General features: G+C 47.9%; 1 protein-coding gene across 1 annotated transcript in view; it reads right to left on the reverse strand.

Moving 5' to 3' along the window:
* MYO5B (myosin VB) overlaps positions 1-22,651 on the reverse strand; it is a 353,491-nt gene that overhangs the window by 128,442 nt on the left and 202,398 nt on the right. Inside the window, exons 6-9 of the mRNA XM_034642874.1 lie at positions 16,340-16,483; positions 14,885-14,966; positions 8,715-8,822; positions 4,927-5,036 (exon numbers count right to left, since the gene is read on the reverse strand). Of these exons, the coding sequence (XP_034498765.1) occupies positions 4,927-5,036; positions 8,715-8,822; positions 14,885-14,966; positions 16,340-16,483 (444 nt within the window). The remainder of the gene's footprint in view (positions 1-4,926; positions 5,037-8,714; positions 8,823-14,884; positions 14,967-16,339; positions 16,484-22,651) is intronic.

Raw genomic sequence — 22,651 nt, forward strand, 5'->3', positions numbered from 1 at the left:
CCGTCCTGCATGGTAGCCTNCCCTGCACGGACACTGCACTGTGCCAAGCCGACCGTCCTGCACGGTAGCCGCAGTGATAGTAAGTAAGACATGCTTGGTGTTCTACCCTTAAAGCCCTTGCTGCCTGGGGAAAGAAGACAACCAACGTGGAAAGCTAGGATAAACAGCAAGAATGGAGAACAACTTTGACCCAAGAGGAGCCATCTGGAACACTGCAACTGGTACCACCACCCTTTTACAGCTGGAGGGAAAACTAAGAATTCCTCCTGAAAACCCTTCTCTATAGGGATAAGCGGCACCCTCCCACCCAGTGTACCCAGCTGCCTCCGATCTCAACCCTCGTTTACCCGAAGTACCCAGCATATCACCTGGTCTTCCGGTCCCTGATAAGCACATCACCCACAGGTCTTAATTTCACCCACATGTGTAAGTCAGATACTCCTTGCTTTTCACTCAGGGCACCCAACAAAAAACCCTGTTCTTCGATCCCTCATCTAATTTCCCCCCCCCCGCCCCCTGAAAGCTGATAACCCAGCCACGAGCTTGCTGGATTGCTTATTAACTCTCAGGCAGAAAAGGAACCCTTCAGAACATGATGTGCCACCTTCTATAATGGCCTTAAATTGCCTTTGCTTGTGGGACTCATTTTCTGATGAGGCTGCCTTGTAGGATTTAAATGAGTTTAAGCATTCAATGAAAATTAACGCAGATAACTGTACCATTTCCCCCTTCACACCATTTCCCCAGGCCATTTTTTTTTCTTCTACAGATATTTAAAATCCATCTACCCAAAGCAAACACAATTACAAAATAATAGAATGCCAGAGTAGGAAAGAACCTCCCAGTAAGGCCAGTGTTCTTCCAAAATGTGGTCTGTGAAGCAACAGTTACAAAGCACATGACTGGACTTTACCAAACGACAGGGGCCGAGGGACAGAACCAGGTTGGACACCGCTGAGCTGGGCTGTTAGACCCTGAAAGCACCAAGAGACATATTTTATGCAGCATTTCCTGAACTTCATTGACCAAAGAACCCTTTTTTTTTTTTTTTAAAGATTTTGAGAGAGAGAGAGAGCGTGAGCGCGAGCACATGAGCAAGAGGGAGGGGCAGAGGGAGAGGGAAAAACAGACTCCCTATTGAGCAGGGAGCCGGGATGCCAGGACCCTGAGACTGTGACCTGAGCCGAAGGCGGACGCTTAACGGACTGAGCCACCCAGGTGCCCCAGAACCCTTATCTTCTTAAGAAATTGCCTAGGGCTAAAGTTCCCAGGAAAATTCCTTGGGAATCATCATTCTAACCCAATCCCTTATTTCTCAAACAAAAAGAATGAGGGGGAGGGAGGCACCCCTGACTGTGGCCCAGAGCTCCTGATCCAGCCAGAGAAGACAGTCTGGCCCCCATCTTTTCACGCAGCAGGTGGGGCCGCCTCAGCAACTTCTCCTGACTGAGAGACTTCCCTCTGCAGCAGCCCGCACCTGCCCACCTGCTCCCCACAAGAGAAAGCCATATGCAGTGCTGTTAAATGCCTGGGGACTGCTAGGCAGGCAACAGGTTCAGAGGTGGCAAAAGTCCAACTTCTTAATCTGACCTACTTCTAAGAAATTCTTAATTGCTAGGCATAGCATTGCAGCTGGATTCCCTGACCTGTAGACGGCCTGCTAGCCGCCAACATGACTGCTCCAGGCCTGCCTCCTGGAGCCTTGCCCTCCCCGGCACCTCCCTGGCAAACACGGTGGAGACAGAACCACAAGTTCTGGAAGTGTCTGACAATCACCTCAGGACAGGTTCCCAGCTGCTGCAGTGGGATGTGGCTTGCCCCTCTATTACCCCCTTCTGACTGTTGATTAAAGGTGCTGAGACTGATTTAACATCGTGCAATTACATTTAAGCTTAATTAAATGATGCTAAATCCATTAAAAATCGCATCATAGGTAGATTAGGTTTTGCGTGCCCATATTGCCAAATTCAAGAAACAAATTGACTCTGGTGTCCAAGTAATTGCACGCTGTTGCCTCTCCAAGGTAACTCTGGCAGTCATGGAACACAGTTTCACGCTTTAATTAAAAATCAAAACTACCGAGCAGAAGGCATACTGCTTATAGACAGACAGCCTTTCCAGCAGGAGGCCCACCGTCTGTACTGGAGGAATAAACCAAAACCCATTTGACAGAGACTTTCACTAGCAGGCATGTAGTGAAGCACTTCCTGCACGCACACTGTGTGCCCAGCACTGGGCACGGCACCTGCTGGGGGGGCATCAGCATGGGGAGAGCAGCCCCGGCCCCAGGCTGGCAGTGGTACAGGGGAAACGGCACTGGCTGCGGCCCGACGTGGCCATTAACTGTCATCATGGTCTCTCTGGGCCTGTTTTTCCAACCCTGTGAAGTAACAGGGATGCGGGTAAGGTCCACTCTGGCTCCAATAAGAAAGAGAAGGGTCAAGAATGCACTCATGTGAGCCCTGGGCTAAAGTAGGTAATACCACCCCCTATTCCACAGATGAGGCGGCAGATTTAGGAAGATTAACTATCAGGAAGTGGCACAACCAGGATTTAACCCTGGCAGTCCTGACTCCGAGCTCTCACTCACAACGAGTTCTCTGCACAGTCTCCAACCAGAGAACATAAGACCGGCCTAGACCAAGTTCCTGTGCTCAAAACCCTGACTTCCTGGGGAACCTGGGTGGCTCAGTCGGTTAAGCGTCTGCCTTTGGCTCAGGTCATGATCCCGGGGTCCTGGGATCAAGCCCCATGTCGGGCTCCCTACTCAGCGGGGAGCCTGCTTCTCCCTCTGCATCTCCCCCTGCTTGTGCTTTCTGTCAAATAAAAGAGGGGAGGGGAGGGGAGGGGAGAAGAGAAGCCTGACCAACTGTTATCTCTGAGAAACAGGGTCTGCTGCCCCATTTGGTGTCCACACCTCTACCTCTCAGCTTCCTCCCTCTTCTCCCTAAACCACCAGCTGTGCCCTCTGTCCTCTTCTCCAAGTATTTGCCTTGTTATTCTCACCCTCGTACAGTCTTAACAGAAACATTTGGTGGGTACCAGTGTGTGTCAGGGTTGTTAGAGAGAGCACACAGACATGGCCCTAGAGTTTAGTGGGAGAAACCAGCATTGATCAAATATCCACTTGTCAGGCACCTACCAAGGGTTGGGCACTGTCCTGGGTGCTGGGGATACAATAATTCACCAACAGTAGCTGCCTTCGTAGATTGTGAAGTTTCATGAGCGGGGAGAGACATGCACCAAACCTCCCGCGCAAAACAAACTTAAAACCATGCTCAGCACCACGGAGAACAAGTACAGATGCTGTAAGACTCCATGATGGGGGAGGAGGGGCTGGGGGGCGGGTGTTGGGTGAGTTGGAAACCAAGGGAATATGTGTCACCTTTCCTGTACCTCACCGATCCAAACCAGGAGTTTCTCATAGCAAACATTCCTACTCTCCCCTGTTGCTGACACTAGGATACATATGGCAGCCCTAAGTGACCAAGGGGCATTTACTGGGGTACGTGTGGGGGTTGGGCACAGATCCTTTATGCCTTTCTCACAAGGCGAAAGCCATGGGGGCAATGCTTCCCTGGCCTGAAGGCCTCAGAGCTGGCGGGGGGGTGCTGTGGTCTGCACTGGAGGCCCACTCCCCATCCTGCCAGGGTCCAGGACCTCCTCGCACAGCACAGGCTCTCTCATAACACCATCACTGACAACCTCACTGCCCATCCAACACACACACCCCCTGACATCATCCATGGTCCCCCAACACTGCTCAGCTCCGGCATTCCCTCCTTGCGCACTAGGCCCAGGCATGTGAGCCCCAAAGCTCTCCTGAGGTGGCAGATTCCACGCTGAGGACGTGGCAGCCTTGATGGGTCCAGGGGATCTCCCACCCGCAAGACCATTTCTCTTTCAGGGAAAATACATGGGGCAAGGGCTTGCCCGATGCCAACTACCGTTCAGGTCCTTCCTCTAAAGGTAGGACCAGTTTCAATTTCTGATAAGCCCAAACTCCAGGCAAACAACAGGAGAGTAATAAATATTTGTTCAATTGAAAAAGCATCAGTTGTGAGTGGCATGGACACAGGCCTACATTCATATTCTATAGTATTGCCTTCTGTCTTTTCCCAGAATGTGGGTTCCTAATTCTAAGTCGTTGGGAACAAGAATCATCCTTGTACCTCCCTAGGACTTAGCCACTAAGGGGCACAAAAAAGGTATAAAATCAACAATTGCAGATTCACTTATTCAAGGTGAGAAAACCAGGTCGGACCCAGCCTGAAACGAATAGCAGAGAGCACACCCCAGCTGCTGTCTACAGAACTACACGTCTCCACCATCTCCCACATCTACCCACTTAGACATTTCTTACCTAGCACATATCTGGTGCTACACTGGGCACTGGGAAAATAACAGTCACTATGAGCATTTACGGAGTAATTCACAAGTTGCAATACTTTCACATAGATGTCCCAATATTCTGCATCATACTGTCAAAATCTTGCCAAGCAGGGTCATCTTTTGTCTACCCAATTACACTGTAAGCTCCTTGGAGACAGTCACCAAATACAGTGTGCAACACTCCTTCATCTCCTTGTTGCATGGACCTCAGTTGGGAGCTCAGAAAGTACTCATGGATTGATAACACTTCGTAGAATTCCATGGACGACAAGGTATTTGGAAAAGCAATCCATAAGAAAAAGAATTTATTTAATAGCCACTAAATTCTCTGCCCTTGGTGATAGAAATTTGATGGCAGCTGATTTGAAAAGGATGTGTTCTTTTAAAAAATTATCAGCGAGAGAACAGAAACCATTACTGTTAAGAATAACCTACGAGTGTCCTCTGAGTGTAAAGACACATTTCAGTTGTATAAAACCCTAAGAGCAGAGTAAATTGTTTACGTTTTATCTTGGGTGCTGGTGTGCGACTTACTGATACACTACAGGAATCACCATCACGCTCAGCCTGAATCTCCACGTTTCCGAGGTGCAGGATAGAAGCAATTATCTTAAAAATGTTTATCTGATGGGACTCTCTCACTCCTGGAAAGAAAAAAAAAATGAATGAATGAATGACACTCAGCATCCATGGTAGGATAGAAAGGACATTTTATCCTCTTTTAAAGGACTTTAAACAAAAGTTTGATTTTTCCTGTCTGGGCCAATGACTCCTCAAATGAACCCGGCTCCTCATCAAGTAATTACCACTCACAGTAACAGCTCAGAGGGCAAAGGGGCTCCCCTGGACTGAAAGCGAAATAGCCTCACTCTGATTGTCCTGATCAAACCAGATGGGTTATGCTACCATTTTAACTTCTCCAAGAGCAAAGGAGAGACAGCAATCATGCAGACTCATTTCAAACTTCATTTCAACCAAATACTTTATGGATGTTTTTATGAGTTTAATAAGAATGGTCATTTATCTGCAGCCATTTCTCTCTGAACATAATAACCAGCAAACATCTGTGTCCCACATGCGAAGTGCCAACAGGGGAGGAAGAGGAGGGACTTCTGGGGGCGCTGTTGGAGGAGCTGGACGGCCAGCTGGCTCTTGGCCACTGCTGAACAGGACCGCGCTCCATGCGCCCTCGCAGTTATGGACACACCTAACCTGGAGCTGCTGTGGGAGCAAACACCCACTGCCACATTGACTTGAGCAAGTAAGTCATCAAAGACACAGATCATCCCTTAAAATTTATATTTATCTTTAAGGCATTATCATTTCTTTTTGAATTACAAAAGATCACTCAGTTTAAGAAATAATACAGTGGTCTCCCATCTCTCTCTCCAGCTGCAGTTATTTTAAAGGCAATTTATACAGGCTAAAAAATTAAAACTCTGTGACACCTATATAACTGGGAGGTAAAGACGGAATATACTGGGATTAAAAGCTATCCACAAAGTGGACAATCCAAGCATGAACCAGACAACATAACTCTAGACTTCACTAATGAGCAACAGTATGGTGTAAGCTTCATAGAGGCTGGGATTTACTTTTTAAATTTTTTTAAATAAAGTTTTAAAATACACAAAGAAATAGCAATATAATGAATGGCTGTTCTTGCCTTGGCAGATAGGTGTTCAGAAACACGAATAAGGGAACTGAATTGATGACGGTTATATAGACTGCATGTATTCACAAGTGTCTACAGAAACCCATGAGCAATTTTATTTAATCTAATAAAAAAACAAAAACAAAACAGCTGGAGGCCAAAAAATTTAGTGTAACTGAATAAGACTGAAAAAACAACGACAGGTTAAAGCCAGAGGCCAATACCCCCAGACAAGACAGGGGGCTCGATGGTGGTAGACCCACGTGGGGAGTAAAGCACTAGGCTTTCAATCAGAGCCCAGAGTGTCCTGCTTTCAAATAGGTCCTACTAGTCAGGAAGTGGGTTTTGGACCATCCCAGGAGGGACGGATCATTTCTTTCTCTTCTTCACTTTACTTGGGAACAAATGCTGTGCCCATTTCCAAAGCCTTCACTGCACTGTCATGGCAGGAATTTTAGTAGAAGATACTGAACGCCTATGGAATCCTAGTAATAGTTAGCATTACTGCACTATACTGACCAGAAAGCCCCTTCTTTATACGCTATCCTAAAGAGCAGCACCCCAATATGACAAGCAAAAAGCCAAAAATCAAACAGTAAAACCGAAGGAGTAAAGCAGGGGTTGGCAACCGACGGCCCATAGCCTGTAGGGTGTTTTTATAAATAAAGTTTTATTAGAAGATTCATGCCCATTCATTTACGTTCTGTCTGTGGCTACTTTCACACGACAGTGGCACATCGGAGTAGCTGCTTCAAAAACAGCATGGCTCAAAGAGCCCCAAATATTTATAACCTTGTCCTTTAAGAAAAAGTGTGAGTAAAAAAGTGGATGTGTTTATCGAAAATAGAGAAGGCTCATTTCAATAGATTTTCCAGTGCCATTTGCTTTGTGCATGAAAGCACCCGGCCTCCTTAGAGCCTTGGAGGGAACCACCTTCTCCTTGGATCAGCGCCCGCCCACTGCTCACAGCAGCCGCCAGGGCCCTCGTCCAGTCGAAGTGGGCAGACTGTTCCCCTGCTCAGCAAGTCCACCTCCAAACCTGCTCCCCAACTGAAGAATAAAATGATTATGGGATGTTGGAGAAGTCCGGGGTGCCAGTTATCAATTTCTGATCTCTCAGTTTCAAATCTTCCCCACTTTGGGATACTGGAGCGAGACCCCGTGAACACTTCCCCTTCGCCCACTGGTGGAACGGCCAGCGTGGTCAAAGAGCACAGTTGTGACCGAGCCACGCAACAGCAACAAGAGGACATGGGTGTCCGTAGTTCTGATTCATCTTGGCAGCACAGCAACACCCCAGATGAGCCACTGCGGTGTGCTCAGGCCATGCTCTCCCCATTAGCAGCTGCTCCGGAGACCTTCTGGTCCCACCACATGCTGGGGCAACTGCAGGCTGCCTTGCAGACCAGCAACGGCCCATGCCCTCTGGCAGGATTCTTCACTGGCGGGCTTCCTGATCTTGTGTAACCACACGCTCCCGAGTGGCTGAAATCTCAGCCAGTCAACAGTTCCTTTATCAGCTGCTCTCCTTGCTCTTTTGCCCCTGCTACTTCTGCACCCTTAAAGTCCTCTTATACCCTTTTTATAATCACCAACTACTGCTCTGGTTAACTGATATCTTTCATTGGAATAACCAGTGTGGCTTTTAGGTCATTGTTTCATGGGAACAAAACAAAAGTATGTCTGCCCACTGGTTATCCAGAGAAGTGAAGAGCACTCGGATTTCAGCCCAGGAAGCCCTGCTTCTACCACACAGAGATTGGGGCGGGTCCTGCTTGGCCATGATTTATTTGGACATTGGGTAAGACTGCCCAGATTCCCACCAAAGAACCAAGAAATGCGGGTCTGAAGTAGTCACATGATTTAGCAGCCAGGTGTCTACTTCTGTCAGAGAACGGGCTGGGGAAAAACACAAGGGCCATCCTGCACCACTGTGTGAGTTTCAGGCTGACTTCCCAAGCTTTGCTTTTTTTCTGGCTGCAGGTTCCAGGAATTAAGTCATTCAATCTCCCAGTTAAGAAAGGCCGGCCTTCCACTCTACCACTTAGGCTCCCCTTCCTCAAAGATGGCAGGGGAGAGGAGTTTCCTCTCACTCTGTTGCCCTTTATGCCCAGAAGGACACAAGATCTTAGCCAAAAGGCCGAGTAGTGATGTGCTCAGAAGGACAGAGAGATCTTGAAGAATTCCACTATTACGCTCTCTGTGGAAAAGTGGTAACGGAAAGGACGCTGTATATGTGAGAAGGCTCCCACACTGTCATAGTCTGCTTTCAACTCGGATCCCAGGACTGTGGTACATGGGTTGTTTGTGTCCTAAAGACATGCTCTTCCTGCTAGAATGCTTGGCCTAAACCCAGACCACAGCACAAGAAGATGTGGCCCTTTTTTGTTTTACTCCACTGGCTTCGATGGCCTAAGGAAGTGGAAAGGGCCACTTTCCAGTGCCTAAGAGCACAACTCTCAAACCCTTATTTTTAAGACAGATCAACAAAGTTACAAGTCTTAAACTCTGGAGTCTGAAGGTTGGGATGGGATAAGAGGAGACATTCACCAAGGGCAACAGGGCTTCTCACGGGCTTACAAAGGTTGGCAAAGTGGGACAGTGTCGTGCTTTTCTACTCTCCCTGAGGTCAATCGTCCAGGCCTTTTCCCACTCAGAAGCTGCTTACCCAGGAGTGTGAAGGCTTGTCGCGTCTTCTCAAAGTCCTCAGCATCCTCTACGCCCTCGATGCCTGTGTCTCCCCCCTGTGAGGTATAGAAGAAGTCCTCTGCACACGCTGCGGGAGGCGAGGAGGAAAGGCATCAGGCATCGGAGAGAAGCTTCATTCCGGTTTACCCACAGACAATGACCCACGAGGATTTCTACTCATCCCAGACCAAAACTGTATTCCCAGCTGGGTATGCGACCCTTATAAAGTATCATTTTTACTGACGATGGCAAAAGGAGAGAAAACTGGCTAAGACGACACAGACCATTACACTACGCTGCCACAATGCATTGCTGTGTCTATATAAAACCAGTATGTGAGAAACATTAACATAAGTCACAGGTGGTTCAGTTTACAGGATTCACCACAGACTTGCTTTTAAAAAGGATGTGAGGGGCACCTGGGGGGCACAGTCGTTAAGCATCTGACTCTTGGTTTCAGCTCAGGTCGTGATCTCAGGGTCGTGAGATACAAGCCCTGTGTTGGGCTCTGCGCTCAGTGCGGAGTCTGCTTAAGATTCTCTCCCCCTCTCCTCTCTGCTCCTCTTGCTTCTACACACTCTATCTCTAAAATAAATCAATCTTAAAAAAAAAAAAAAGGACCTGATATACAGTGAGAGGTATACCCACCCGAGAACCAGAGACTTCCATAGCTGTCAATAAGCTTAGTGTGACAACCTCATTTGACAAAGGAGAGGCACTGATGTGCCCAAGGTGACATGGTTTTTTGTTCATTTGTTTTACCAAGTTGGGGCACCCCTGAGTTACTCAGGCATGCGAACAGATGCAAGTTGAGACCCTCATGTGTTTGCTCTCACCTCCAGCTTTAATTCCTCTCAGGCCTCTGATAATAGCCCGGGGGACAACTGGTGAGGAGGGGCCCTGGTTCTGCCTTAGAATTCAGAGCCAACCTTAGCAGAGGACAACAAGGCACCAAGACCTGGTTAGTACCCACGCGACAGGCTTGGAGGTCGGCACTTAAGGCAACAAGTGCACCTAATCAAAATTACCCCCGAAAATCACATTTTCCACAAAATACAGCACCTTCATGTAATACAGCCCTGCCCAGTGTTGGGAATTTCTAAATGTATAATCTTTGATTTTGACAAGATGCCAAAGCTGGACACTGGCCGCTGTTCCTCTTCTGTTAAGACCAGGCAAATTATTTCCCCTTGCGCACTTGTGGTAGAATGCGCATCAGGTCAACATGCTTACACGCAGTTGCATTGCAATGTCCGCTCTTCCTTCAACACCTTGATCTGCCAATCTGACCCCTTACGAAGCTCTTGAGTCTCCCTCCTTGCTCCATGCCGACCACCGCTGCCTACACCTGATCTTCAGCGTACATCTGCTGTCTGGGGGCCATGGCCACAGACTAGCCCAGTCTCCCTGCTCCTGTCCCTTCAAATCCACTTTCACGCTGCTGGGAACTCTGATCACACTACACCCCTATGTAAAGCCTTTTAGAGAGCCCCTCCCGCCCCAGTGCCCTCAAGACAGAGGTCAAACACCCTCAAAGAACCTCCTGGACCTTTTGTGAAGCAGCCACAGCCTCCTCTCACCTGTCTAGACTCCGGGCTGGTCTGTCCTTCTACATCTCTTGTCCCTGATCCACCCATTTCCTTACCGTCATTCCTCAGCTCTATCTACCCACCCCTCAATCCAGGCCCACAGTGGCCCTGCCTACCCCCCCTTTCTGGTCTCTTCCATTTCCCACCATGTACCCTCTGCGCCAAGCCACACTCCTCCAGTAAGTGCACACTGCCAGGCCCAGCCAGGAAGTGGCCCAAATCAGACGCAAACCCTGCCTCACACAAGCCGAGCCAGACCATCGGCAGCACTGCCCACGGGCATGGAGAGCATGATATCAGCCGTAGCGTATGAGGGAAGGCTTCCTGGAGGAGTAATCCAAACCCTGATGACTAGAGGCACTTGAGCGGGGAGAGGAAGGACTTCAGCCCCAGACTCGCAGACAGCCACAGCAAAGGCAAATGATTATGAAGGAAGTCACAGCAGGTCTCTGTGGAAGATGGAAGAGCTGAATAGCTCTTTTATATCGAACCCCCTTCGAGCTCTGGCACAGAAGAGTTTCAAAGGCTTAAGGAAAGCATCATTTTTCCTTTTCACTCACCTTTCAAAGTACTTCCTTTTATGATTTTTGCAGGGCCCCCATGAAGATGACTGAATATATTTATTCCTATTCTTCAGATAGGCAAACTGAGTGACTAGGCTTTGAAGGGATTACCCAGGCTCCCCCAGACTTTGGCCAGCCCTGGAGCCCATTCCTTGACCACCCCATTGCGGAGATGGTTGTTTATGATATATGGTTTTGCCACAAATACAACTTCACCCATTATCAAGTTATCAGCTGACACAACAGAAAAATACACAAGGCACCAGCCCTCCCCACTGGAGGAAAGGAGGCCTTTGCAGCGTCTACCAAGACCCTTCATTGTCCGCAGCCAGGGCCCCCCTGGCTGATAGTCTTAGTCAGACTGACCACCCGCCTTCCCCGCTGCTAGTTTCCAAACTCGGGCCCCGCAGGGGGACTTCCTCCGGCTGGGGCCCATCACCTCAGGGCCCAACCGGGTCAGTCAGAGCTTCACTCTACTGAACGATCTGAATTCAATCCAGATTATCATCTCCTTTCATGTGTGCAATCAGCTCTGTCACCATCACACTCTAGACCCTCGTAAGAGACATCCCAACAGGAGACCGTCCTCTGCCATCGGCTTAGCTGCCCTGGATCCCGGTTCTCCTTTCCAGCCCGTGAAGCCAGCACTCACCATCCCATCCCAGACCAACAGCTCTCATCCTCCAGTCTGGCTCTCCTTTTTTCGCGTTTCCAAGGAGAAATATGCCACAAAATCCCCTAGTAACTGGCTCACCAGATAGACACCATACATGGAGTGCACAGATCGGACTACATACAGCCCGCAGAGGCGGCATGAGCCCAGTGCTGAGAGCCGGGGACCATCAGGGGGCCCAGCTGCAGGCAGGCACTTCACCTGGGAGGCTATGCTCTAACTGTACAAAGCACGAGAGGCTGTTCAGAAGACCATCAACACATTAATGGAAGTGAAAAAATACAGAATTTACTCCTTATTACCTAACGACTATATTTAAGGAAATAAAAGCCCATTACACCTCTTTTTACCATTATTTAGTCACACTTCGACCAATGATTCGTGGGAGTATTGTTGTTGCTGGGTTTTTGTTTGTTTGCTTGAAATCTCATCCTGGAGTCATTTGAATTCAACAGACCACCATCAACAGGCCAGAGGGCAGTACAGATGGCCGGAAGTACAGATGGAGCGTTCCTCCACTCTCAAGGGCACAAAGCCGTTGCTGGGCCAAAGGGCCCTGCAGAGACTTCTGCACACTTGAGGATCATGTTCTAGGTGAAGAGAAGGAGGCAAGGCAGTCTGTCCACTAGGAACCACTGGTTAGTCCTTCGTTTACTTCATGTTTCCAACCACACAACCAGGGTTACCGTGGAACTAGAAGGCTTCAGAGCTCACAGCCAAGCACCCACGTGACCAAACACAGCCTCACCCCAAGAGCAAGAGCTCTTCAATGCCTCTTCGCTCTCTAAGATGTTCTTGAAGGGACAGTGCAAAAAATTGATCAAATTGGGTAGTTTCCAACTACTCTAGCTGGGGGCCCAAGGAGTCTGGCACCTTGCTGCAATGTGGAAGAAGGAAAGGCTACTTTTTTTTTTTTTTTTTTTTAAGTTCAAAGCACTAGCATAAGTGCAAAAAAAGAAAAAAAAAAAAAAGAGGATATCCCCCCACCCCCTCCGCAACATACTTAAAGTTACGTTTGGGATAAAATAGTCCAAGTACAGGGGCGCCTGGGTGGCACAGCGGTTAAGCGTCTGCCTTCGGCTCAGGGCGTGATCCCGGCGTTATGGGATCGAGCCCCACATCAGGCTCCTCTGCTATGAGCCTGCTTCTTCCTCTCCCACTCCCCCTGCTTGTGTTCCCTCTCTCGCTAGCTGTCTCTATCTCTGTCAAATAAATAAATAAAATCTTTAAAAAAAAAATAGTCCAAGTACAAAGGATCTTGCCAGTACTTGTTCATTTTTCTATACAAATGACCTTAGAAAAAATTTTCATCCCCTGCAGGCTGGCCCTGAAAAGTCTAGCTGGGCCTATGTCCCCGGCTCTGGGAAGCAGAGAGGAGGATGGCCAAGGCCCTTAGTGTGGTCTGCATTCCTGGTCACTTGTGGCCATAAACCACCATCAGAGCCCAAGGTGCCAGCTCAGGGAGGGACGCATCAAACAAGGCTTGTACCCGTCACTCCCAAGGAGTTTTCAGCTTCACTGGGGGAGATGCAGACTTGCCAACACTGAATACAGTACAGCAGGAAACCAGAATATGCCCTCCCGGGCTTTCCTCCTCTGGTTCTCAATTTACGTCCTCTGGGAACCTTCGGACCCACCTCAGCTATGCTTCGCTCAGCATTCCCTTTCACCTTGTCCTGCAACAGACCATTAGCTAAGCGAGGGCAGGGCCACAACGGTTGCATTCAGCGCTCCATCCCCGGTGTCTAACACTTCCTGTGTAGGGTTCAGCAAACAAAGGACCCAATGCTAAACTCCATGACCGAGGCACCAAATGCGGCAGGAATTCACAAGCAAGTAAAGCAGAGGGTTAGGGGGCACTGAGGTTCGAACTAGCTGGTGTGTGTCAGCTATGAGCAGCACAGGCTGGGGCTGTCAGAGGTGGACCTGGGGCTCGGCCCTGAAGACAGCTAGGATTTGGGTCGTTGACAGCCTCAGGAGTCGGTTTCTCTCACAGATGCACAAGGGCCAACCAACCTGTGTCTAGACACCCAGCTCTTCATACCACCTGCCAGTACTGAACCTCCCCACGTCCCCTAAAATCCAGATGGCAGGCCAGAGACAGGACGCTTGGAAACATGGGATGCGATGGGGGCCCCCAGGCTTGCGACATCACACACCTCAGACGGGAGATGGCTCTGAGGTCTTGGGGCCAGAAGTCCATCAATATTCCTTACCAGGTCGCGGTACATGGAAGGGCTAAGGCCCCGGGCCGCAAGGAGAGGCCCTCCATCAGTGATCTGAAGGACTAAAGCCTGCTTGCTCCCCTTGCTTGGCTCCAGCTCCACGTCAACAGTCTCCACGCAAACTGAACTTGCCCACAGCCCTCAGCAAACAGCATTAGCAGACAGGAAGCATGATTCAGACCCACTGAAAGGCTGTCTTTTTATCTCACAGCTACGTGAGACAGGTGACTTGGTTGAGCAGCGCTTTCGGTCTCTCCATCCCCCCCCACCTCCCGCATGCNGCGGTACATGGAAGGGCTAAGGCCCCGGGCCGCAAGGAGAGGCCCTCCATCAGTGATCTGAAGGACTAAAGCCTGCTTGCTCCCCTTGCTTGGCTCCAGCTCCACGTCAACAGTCTCCACGCAAACTGAACTTGCCCACAGCCCTCAGCAAACAGCATTAGCAGACAGGAAGCATGATTCAGACCCACTGAAAGGCTGTCTTTTTATCTCACAGCTACGTGAGACAGGTGACTTGGTTGAGCAGCGCTTTCGGTCTCTCCATCCCCCCCCACCTCCCGCATGCACCACTGGAGGCCACAGCACCCCACCTGCTCCGGAGGAATCAGAGCGCACTGGGGCCTAAGTCTCAGCCCACCTTCCCTCCCGTTCAGCCATCTTCATCCTGCCCCAGCCTCTTACGCCCTCCTTCCCTTCATCTCCACCTTTAAATGAGACTTAAAACTCACTGGCCACAATGACATGATGTGCATTAGCTAAATCTCTAGATCCTCATGGTGGGAACATGCTTTTTATGTGGTCTAAAGTGGAATCATTTTTCAAAATAATGCATGGAAATTCTTGTGTGCTTGGCAAACTACTGTTCTACCCCTGCCTGTTTCCCGCTCAAACGGATTTCTGTGGCAGGCAGCCTGGGGACAACCACCCGAGTTTGCGGATCAGGTATAGACACTCAAGGAGGTCTGGGGGGGTGGGGAGGGACAGGCCCACAAGGGAGGCAGAACTGGAACAAGAACCCAGGATGGAGGACTCTGCCGCGGAGCCCACCCCCAGCCCCCACCCCGAGGATGGGCACACACGCGCGCACACACGTTTCCGTACTTAGTGCAAGCTCTTTGAATTCCGGAAGACTGGCGGCAGCACAGAGCTGGTAGAAGATGTGGTAATTCCGCTCGTCATCTGCCTGGAGGAGGAAACAAGTTGAACAGTTTTAGGGCAGTGACCCCCGCAATCATTCCCTCACTCGCTCTCATCCCAGAGTCCTGTGAGTGACAGAGGTCAAGACTTGTGCTCACGTCTTCCCTCATGGCTCCGCCACCTTCAACTCCCACCTCCAGACATTCCATTCACAGTTATGTTCCTTCTTCAAGCCTGAGGATTTTTACCTCTCACCTATTTTCCTTTTCTCCCACACAGAGGATCCCCTCTCTTCCACGGTGGTCAGTTGGTCAAAACCAACACACACTTCTTCAGGTACCCGTGCAGCCTGGCTCAGGTTGCACAGACTGTAACTTGCCTGCACTAGGTTCCCTTTCTCCTCTGGGAAGCTTGGAACTGAGTCAGAGCTCTGCCCTTGCCCATCATGCCAGGCTGGGACAGTCATTAAAGGTCTAAAGAGGGAGGCAGGACTTACAGTGGACATTTGGGCTACACCTGCCTTAAACTGGCAGAGTGGTGGTGTTGGGGGGGTGGGAGCTTCAGGAGGCCTAAGCAAAGGAAGAGGCAGGCTCAAGGGGCGTTCAGGGGAGCTCTGGCCACAGCCACAAGCAGCTCTGACCTGCACCCAGCACAGCAGGCTGTTTACTTTGCTGCCATGAGGTAAGGACGTGGGGCTGTCAAACCAAAATTGGTGGGGGGTGTGGAGAGAGAGCCTGGACAGAAAAAGGGAAACATGAATAAAGCTGGTTAAGAAATCCACTAGAGGTTTGTTAAGCATCAGCATGCAGACAGGTGTCTCTGAGAAGCAGCCGAGGCTGTTTGGGATGTCCCCTCTGAAGGCAGCTGAATGCCGGGGTGGGAAGTGTGCGGCCGCCTCACACCAGGGCGTGCGCCATCTTGGATCAGGGATGGGACACTGAAAGGGAGCTGGGGGAGGACTGTTTTCAGGCTAAGTAGATGTCTAACTAATGTGCTTTTTGGGTTTTGTTTAAATATAACCTACAGAATAAGAAGGTTCTTGGAGAAGCTAAAGCCCACAACATTCCCCTAATCCTAAGACTCTCAAATCCATGAGGAACAGGACTATCTTCTTCTTCCCTGTATCTCTGGTATCGAGCACAGGGCTGGTATGTAACAGGCACTCATCAGGCTTGTTGATTGAATCTAAAAACAATACACACTTCAAAACAATACTGGGCAGAAGATTTCTCAGGCCTGACGCCTACAGCATTTGCATGATTACTTTCTGATGTAAGGAAAGAAAACCCAAAGAACAAGTGTACCCAGTTCCAGGTCCAAAAGAGGAGATGGTCTCCAGGCACAGGAAGTGGGTCAGGAAACAAGTGAGCATCACTCGTGGGGGAAAAAGTACCAAAAGGCCCAACTCGTACCGCTCACCTGAAAGACCACTCTGGACTTCTCCAGCAGGTAGGTCCTCATGTTGGCCCCAATGATGTGGTACCTCTTATCAAAGCCAATCTGAATGTACTTTCCGAATCGGCTGCTGTTGTCATTGCGAGTGGTTTTGGCATTTCCGATGGCCTGCACGGAACACACAAGAGGTATGCAAAGCCAGGAAGGCTTCCTTGATTTCTAGGTGGTATGTGTGTGGCAGCAGCTCCATGTCCTCTCTCTCCTCTTCCTTACAGAACCTCCCCTGCTGCTGAGATGACAATGAGCAGAGCTAAAAACAAAACTTCATTTCCTGCCTCCTTTGCTCCTAAGGATGGCCAGTGAGAGTAAGGAGTTGACTGGTGGACTCCTTCCAGCGATCCTACCTGGAACATGTGTGGTGATGGCTACAGCTGTAGCAGTCACCTTGGGACCTGAAGGAAAGGTCTGGAGAATCACAGAGCTCACCACTCTGACACATTTGACTACTAAACCAACATCAGTATCTGAGCACCCTGAACTTTTTGGTGAGAAAAGCAAACCTTCCTGTGCTTTGACCAGATCTCCACAACTAAGCAGTCATATGTCATTCCCAACTGATTAATTATATTTCTGAGAAAGAGACCAAAGAACAACATTAACCCCTCTATACCTCAACACTAGATCATATCAGGAAGACCTCACCCTCTGGATACCATTTCTCATGCAGCTGTAGGGGCACAGTTCAAAACACCCGGCAAGAATTTAAAAAGTGAGGGACTAAATGTCCTGGCAATGATTACTCACTTTCTATAAAACATCCCACTACTAATGTATCGGTAATGAATATATTAGTATTTTAATACCTTTCACATTTTTAGGTAGTTAAAACACTGGAAAAATATCTACTATACATTTTCAGTTGTCTACGAAATTTAAGGGACACAGAGGTTGGGAAAAAAAAATCCAAAATCCAGATGGACCCTCTACCCCTTCTCAGCCAAATCCGAGCCACAGAGCTACTGGTGATTCCTGACATCCCAAAACAACATAAGGCCCAGCTGGCATCTGTTATTAACAAGGCAAACAGAGCAGCTGAAAGCAAATCCCTGCTGTTTAAAAGATCACAATAATAAATACTCATGAAAATGTCCCATTCCAATTTTTGAGATGAATCAGGTGAGGCCTTGAGTCATGCAACCATTCGCTTACAGAAACCTAAGCCCAGCTCTGCACTACAGAAGCTGTTAAGTTTGGGAGAACCTATGCTCTACACATCCACTCCCCATCCAAGTACACCTGCTGTGATCTCCCAAAGGTGTGCCAAAAATCCAACCTTAATCAAGCTTCTGAATTTTACTGCCCTTTTACAGGAAACACAAAGGGCAAGGGAACACATTATCAACATGGTGAAGATACAATCAGCAAAGTCCAGTTTGTGGAACATTCTCAAAAACCATCTATAGTTTCAACAAATACATTTCAATATAAAAACCTCAAGATATTCACATTCCATAATTTGTAAAATAGCAACAAGAGTCTTTGCCATACCTGACACCACTCCTTGTGACAGCTTAAGGGAAAGCTCACCCAAGGTCGAAGATCACAGTCAAAAGGTCTATCCTCCTTACCTCACTAGGCTGCTTTGAAAAGCGACAGATCTAAAAGTACTTTAAATGTATGTAATGGCACCCACAAAGAGAAGAGGTTATTACTACCCAACCCATCAACTCTACCCTAGGACTCCCAACTCCTATGTATAAAGGACTCACGTGCAGTTCTTCATCTTTTAAACACTTGCTAGATTTTTTTTTTTTTTTGGTTACCCACAGACTCAGGAAATGTTTTGATGAGTTATTGTAGATGAGAAAAGAAAAACAGGTTTTAACCTTCACTGAGTCCCACAGACCAAGAAAAAAAGCAGAAATGATGCAAGTGGTCACAAATTGGAAAATAAGCAAACAGTATGAACAGGAAATTCACAGCAGAAACTCACATGACCAATAGCAAAAAAAAAAAAAAAAAAAAAAAAAAAAAAATGTCCTCACTGGACATCAGAGAACCATAGACTAAAATGGCAGTCCAGAGGGGCTGTAACTAAGAACTCGGACACTACAAAATGAGGAGGATGTGAGGACAAAGGAACTCTCCTACGTTGCTGGCTCAAATGGGAACTGGAACAATCGTTCTGAAAAGTCACTGGACCCATCTAGTAAAACTGAATATACACGCACCTAACAGTGCAGCAACTCTACTTCTAGATATTACCTGGAAAAATACATAAGTGTATACGTGAGGAAGCACAAGAATGTTTGCTGCAGCTTGTATTTAGTAATTAGAAAAAAAAAAAAAGAAAAAAAAAATCCATCCTAAATGCCCACCAGTAGGGGAACGGATGAGCGTATTCACACAATGGGATATTATAAAGCAGGTATTAGTAAACTAGAGCATGAATCGTGGATAGTTTAAAAAGACATTGAGTACAAAAGTTGTAAAATGACAAAATATGCTACCATTCACATAGGACATAAGAGAACCACCTTTTTTGTTGTTTATGCATATGCAAATACATAGGAAGAACAAATGGATTGGAATAATTTCAGTATAATTAGGATTATACAACAATGAGGGACACATCAATATGCGGAAGCACAGAGGAAGGAGCAACTAGCCACGGCCAGCACGACAGGAATGGCTTGAAGGAGTGTTAATTGACAGGGGTCTTAAAGGGTGAATGGAGTTTTGCTAGTGCAGAGGGGGAAGGGTTCTAGTTACGGACATGGCCTGGGTCAAGGGACAGGGCACATGAGTGTGTGCAGTGGCCAGTGTGTTGGCACACGAGACAAGAGATGTGCCCAGTAAGTTATTCTGGGCACAGATTCTTGTATGAACAGGTTAATAGTTTCGTTTTTGTTTTGTTTTTTTTTTTAAAGATTTTATTTATTTNGTGTGTTGGCACACGAGACAAGAGATGTGCCCAGTAAGTTATTCTGGGCACAGATTCTTGTATGAACAGGTTAATAGTTTTTTTTTTTTTTAAAGATTTTATTTATTTTTTTGACAGAGACAGCCAGCAAGAGAGGGAACACAGGCAGGGGGAGTGGGAGAGGAAGAAGCAGGCTCCTCACAGAGGAGCCCGATGTGGGGCTCAATCCCAGGACCCTGGGATCACGCCCTGAGCCAAAGGCAGACACTTAACGCCTGAGCCACCCAGGAGCCCCAATAGTTTCTTTTCTTAAAAGCAAAAAAGTTAAATCCCCCAAATTACATAGTAACCAGTCTTAGATTAGATTGCTTTTGCTCACTGTACCCCCAGTCTCCTCTTTCTCCTGGGCTAGGGACAGTCTCTGGCTCCTGGACTTCTGCGGTGCAGACTCTGGTCACCCCCAAGAAGCCACGTGACCCATCTGGCCTGGACTTGGTTCTGCCCCTGCTCTAACAGTCTCTTGATTACCAATATCCTTTTAATCAGTGCAGACTTGTGAACAAATCACTCCTGGGATGCTGACAAGCTTACAGCAAGTGGGGTCAGAGAGCCCTGGCGCAGAGAATAAATCATCCCAATCCACCCTCAAGTCGCCTTTAATTCAAACCACTGCCACTTAGCGCTGCTCGCTGGGGATGCCACTGCCTCTGACCGTCTTCGACTCTGTCTCCCCAGGAGGCGGCTGCAGTTGCCAGGCTGCAGAAACAGAAATAATGAGACGGCACAGGAGCATAGCTGACTGCCTGGTCGGGAGGTGCCATCCTGTGACTGGGCTTCCTGATGCCAGGGCCCACCTAGACTCCAAACTCGTGAAGAGCCAGGTCTTAGCACTGCAGAAGCTGTGCTTTCTCGGCCCAGCAACACATTCTCACCAGCCCAGCCCTTCCTGTCTACAATTCTTCCTTTCCATGTTTCTCTCCAAGATTTCGAATAGAACACTTAAAAATTCAAGGGACAGTTTCCATGATGACCAAATCCTGTCAGTTGACAGAATGAGCCCTAGGGAATTACCCATATAGTTTCCAAAGTAGCAATTTGCACAAGGCAGAAATTTAACATTGCGAGCCCAAACCACCGCACCACTTATCGACGTGACATCTCGCGTGAGGAGGCTGCTCCGTGCGTACACTCCTTTAGACCTTGGCGACTGAGCCACATCTTGTGTGTTTTGGGGTGTGCGTGTTGCTCTCCCATCCCAAAGTACCCTGCATTCCCAGCAGTGCACCAGCCCATTCAGGACATAAGAGACACTGAAAATGTGAGGTCATTTTAGACCCCTAGCACTGAAAAACCATTCCCAAAGCAGGGAGGTGGATGCTTGTATGCCATTGTTCAGTGGCATTATTCGTATCAGCCAAGAGATGGATTCCAAGTAGATCATCAACAGAGGGGTGAACAAAATGTGGTATTCTCCACACAATAAAGTACCATCCAACCGTAAAAAAGAAGAGGGTACTCCTACATTCTATAACACAGATGAACCTTGAAAACATTAAGTAAGCCAGACACAAAAGAACAAATATTGTATGATTTCACTCATATGAGGTGCCTAGAACAAATCTGTGGAGACGAAGTAGAATAGAGGGATGCCTGAGTGGCTCAGTCGGTTAAGCATCTGCCTTCAGCCTGGGTCCTGATCCCGGAGTCCTAGGATCAAGTCCCACATCGGGCTCCTTGCTCAGCAGGGAGCCTGCTTCTCCCTCCCTTTCTCCCCCTCCCCCCTTTTCATGCTCTCTTTCTCCCTGTCAAATAAATAAAATCTTAAAAAAAAAAAAGTAGAATGGAGGTTACAAGGGTCTGGCAGGGAAAAAAAGGCAGTCATTCTTTAATGGGTACAGTTTGCTATGATTAAAGAGTTCTAGAAATGGATGGTGGTGATGGTTACCTAATACTGTGAATGTACTTAATACCACTCAAATTGTTCATTTAAAATCGTGAACATGGTAAATTTTATGTATGTTTAACCACAATAAATCAATTTAAAAAATCTTCCTGTGTCTCGTACATGTTTAATAATGTGGTGATCTACCTTCATTAAATTCTCATCTTGACTAAAATTAGTTTGTCCAGAAACAGAGATGTAACAGCTTTCTTCCCTTCTCTGTTTTGCCCCGAAGAATTACCTCCCTACTTCTAAAAGAGGCAGCACTCTGGGTCTTTGAAAACTTACTACCTTAAAAAATGACCTGAGTTTTGAAACTCAGGGGCAAAGGAGAGGCTGAAGCCTGGTTTCACTCACATTTGAGATGAAAGATGATGCTAATCCTAGACAGCAATCTTAGCTGCTTCGATTTAAGTGCGTAGACGGTCCCGGGGAGGCCAGGCCATGGTCCACCATCACATTCGGCATTGAAGCCATTTCCAGGCCCCCACCTTCGGCTTAGAACACATGCCATGAACAAACGGGCTACGAACAAGTTGCAGGTCTGACAGTATTAATATGCTTGCAGCCAATAAGGCAGTTCATAAAAAAGCTCAATGATATGGAGATAAGGCTTATTATATTCCGTGAAAAAGCTGTAAGGAAACAGACCCAAATGTGGAGCAATTATCAGCAGGCTGCAGAAAGGCAAATTCAGGGGGGCCCCTACCAAGACCTTCTGAATCAGAAACTCGGGGGCGTAGGGCCCAGCAATCTGGTTTAAAAAGCCCTCCAGGTGATTCCGATCCTCTCAAGTCTAAGAACCATTGTAAGAGAATAGAAGTCTTTTTGTTCCTATCTTTTTGGTAAAAATGCCTCCAACTGTACTGACCATTTTCCAATCCATGTAAAAACAAATACGGAAACTTGCTTTTGTTGAATTGTTAATGAATATGTTGTGTCCTGTTAGTCAACAGAGAATCAAAGCTCTCCAGGTCAGCCAATCGTGGAGGCAGATTATACCTGCAAAAGCAATGAATTCCTAGGAACTGAGACTCAGTATTCGGTCGCACACTTGGTAAAGGAAGGGGGCGGGGGAGAGGGGATCTAGGAAGGTCCAGGCAGGTTCTGGTTTCCCTCAGCTTCAAAACAGTCTGACAGACTAACCACCTTGTTGCTTGGGTCTTAATCGATGTGGTTCAAGGCATTGCAGAGACATCTGAGACTATCTTGGCAGCTTTTGGCCTCAACTCAATTTCTTCTTCCTGAAACAAAGGAGCTGCCCTGGGTTGGCAGGGGTCCGATTCCCACCAGACTGTAACCCAGACAATAATCAAGAGTGTCCACTTCAGAGGCAGGAAATCAAAGCTGGCCCAGGGAACGTCTAGATCTACTTGATCAGAATTAAGTTTTTATGGAGGGAAGAGAGAGAAAAAGAGAAATGGGGTCTGACCCTAAAACATGGGGAGTTACAGCAATATCAAAGTTTTAG

The sequence above is a fragment of the Ailuropoda melanoleuca genome, chromosome 14 (assembly GCF_002007445.2).
Source record: "Ailuropoda melanoleuca isolate Jingjing chromosome 14, ASM200744v2, whole genome shotgun sequence".
NCBI classification, from domain to species: Eukaryota; Metazoa; Chordata; class Mammalia; order Carnivora; family Ursidae; genus Ailuropoda; species Ailuropoda melanoleuca.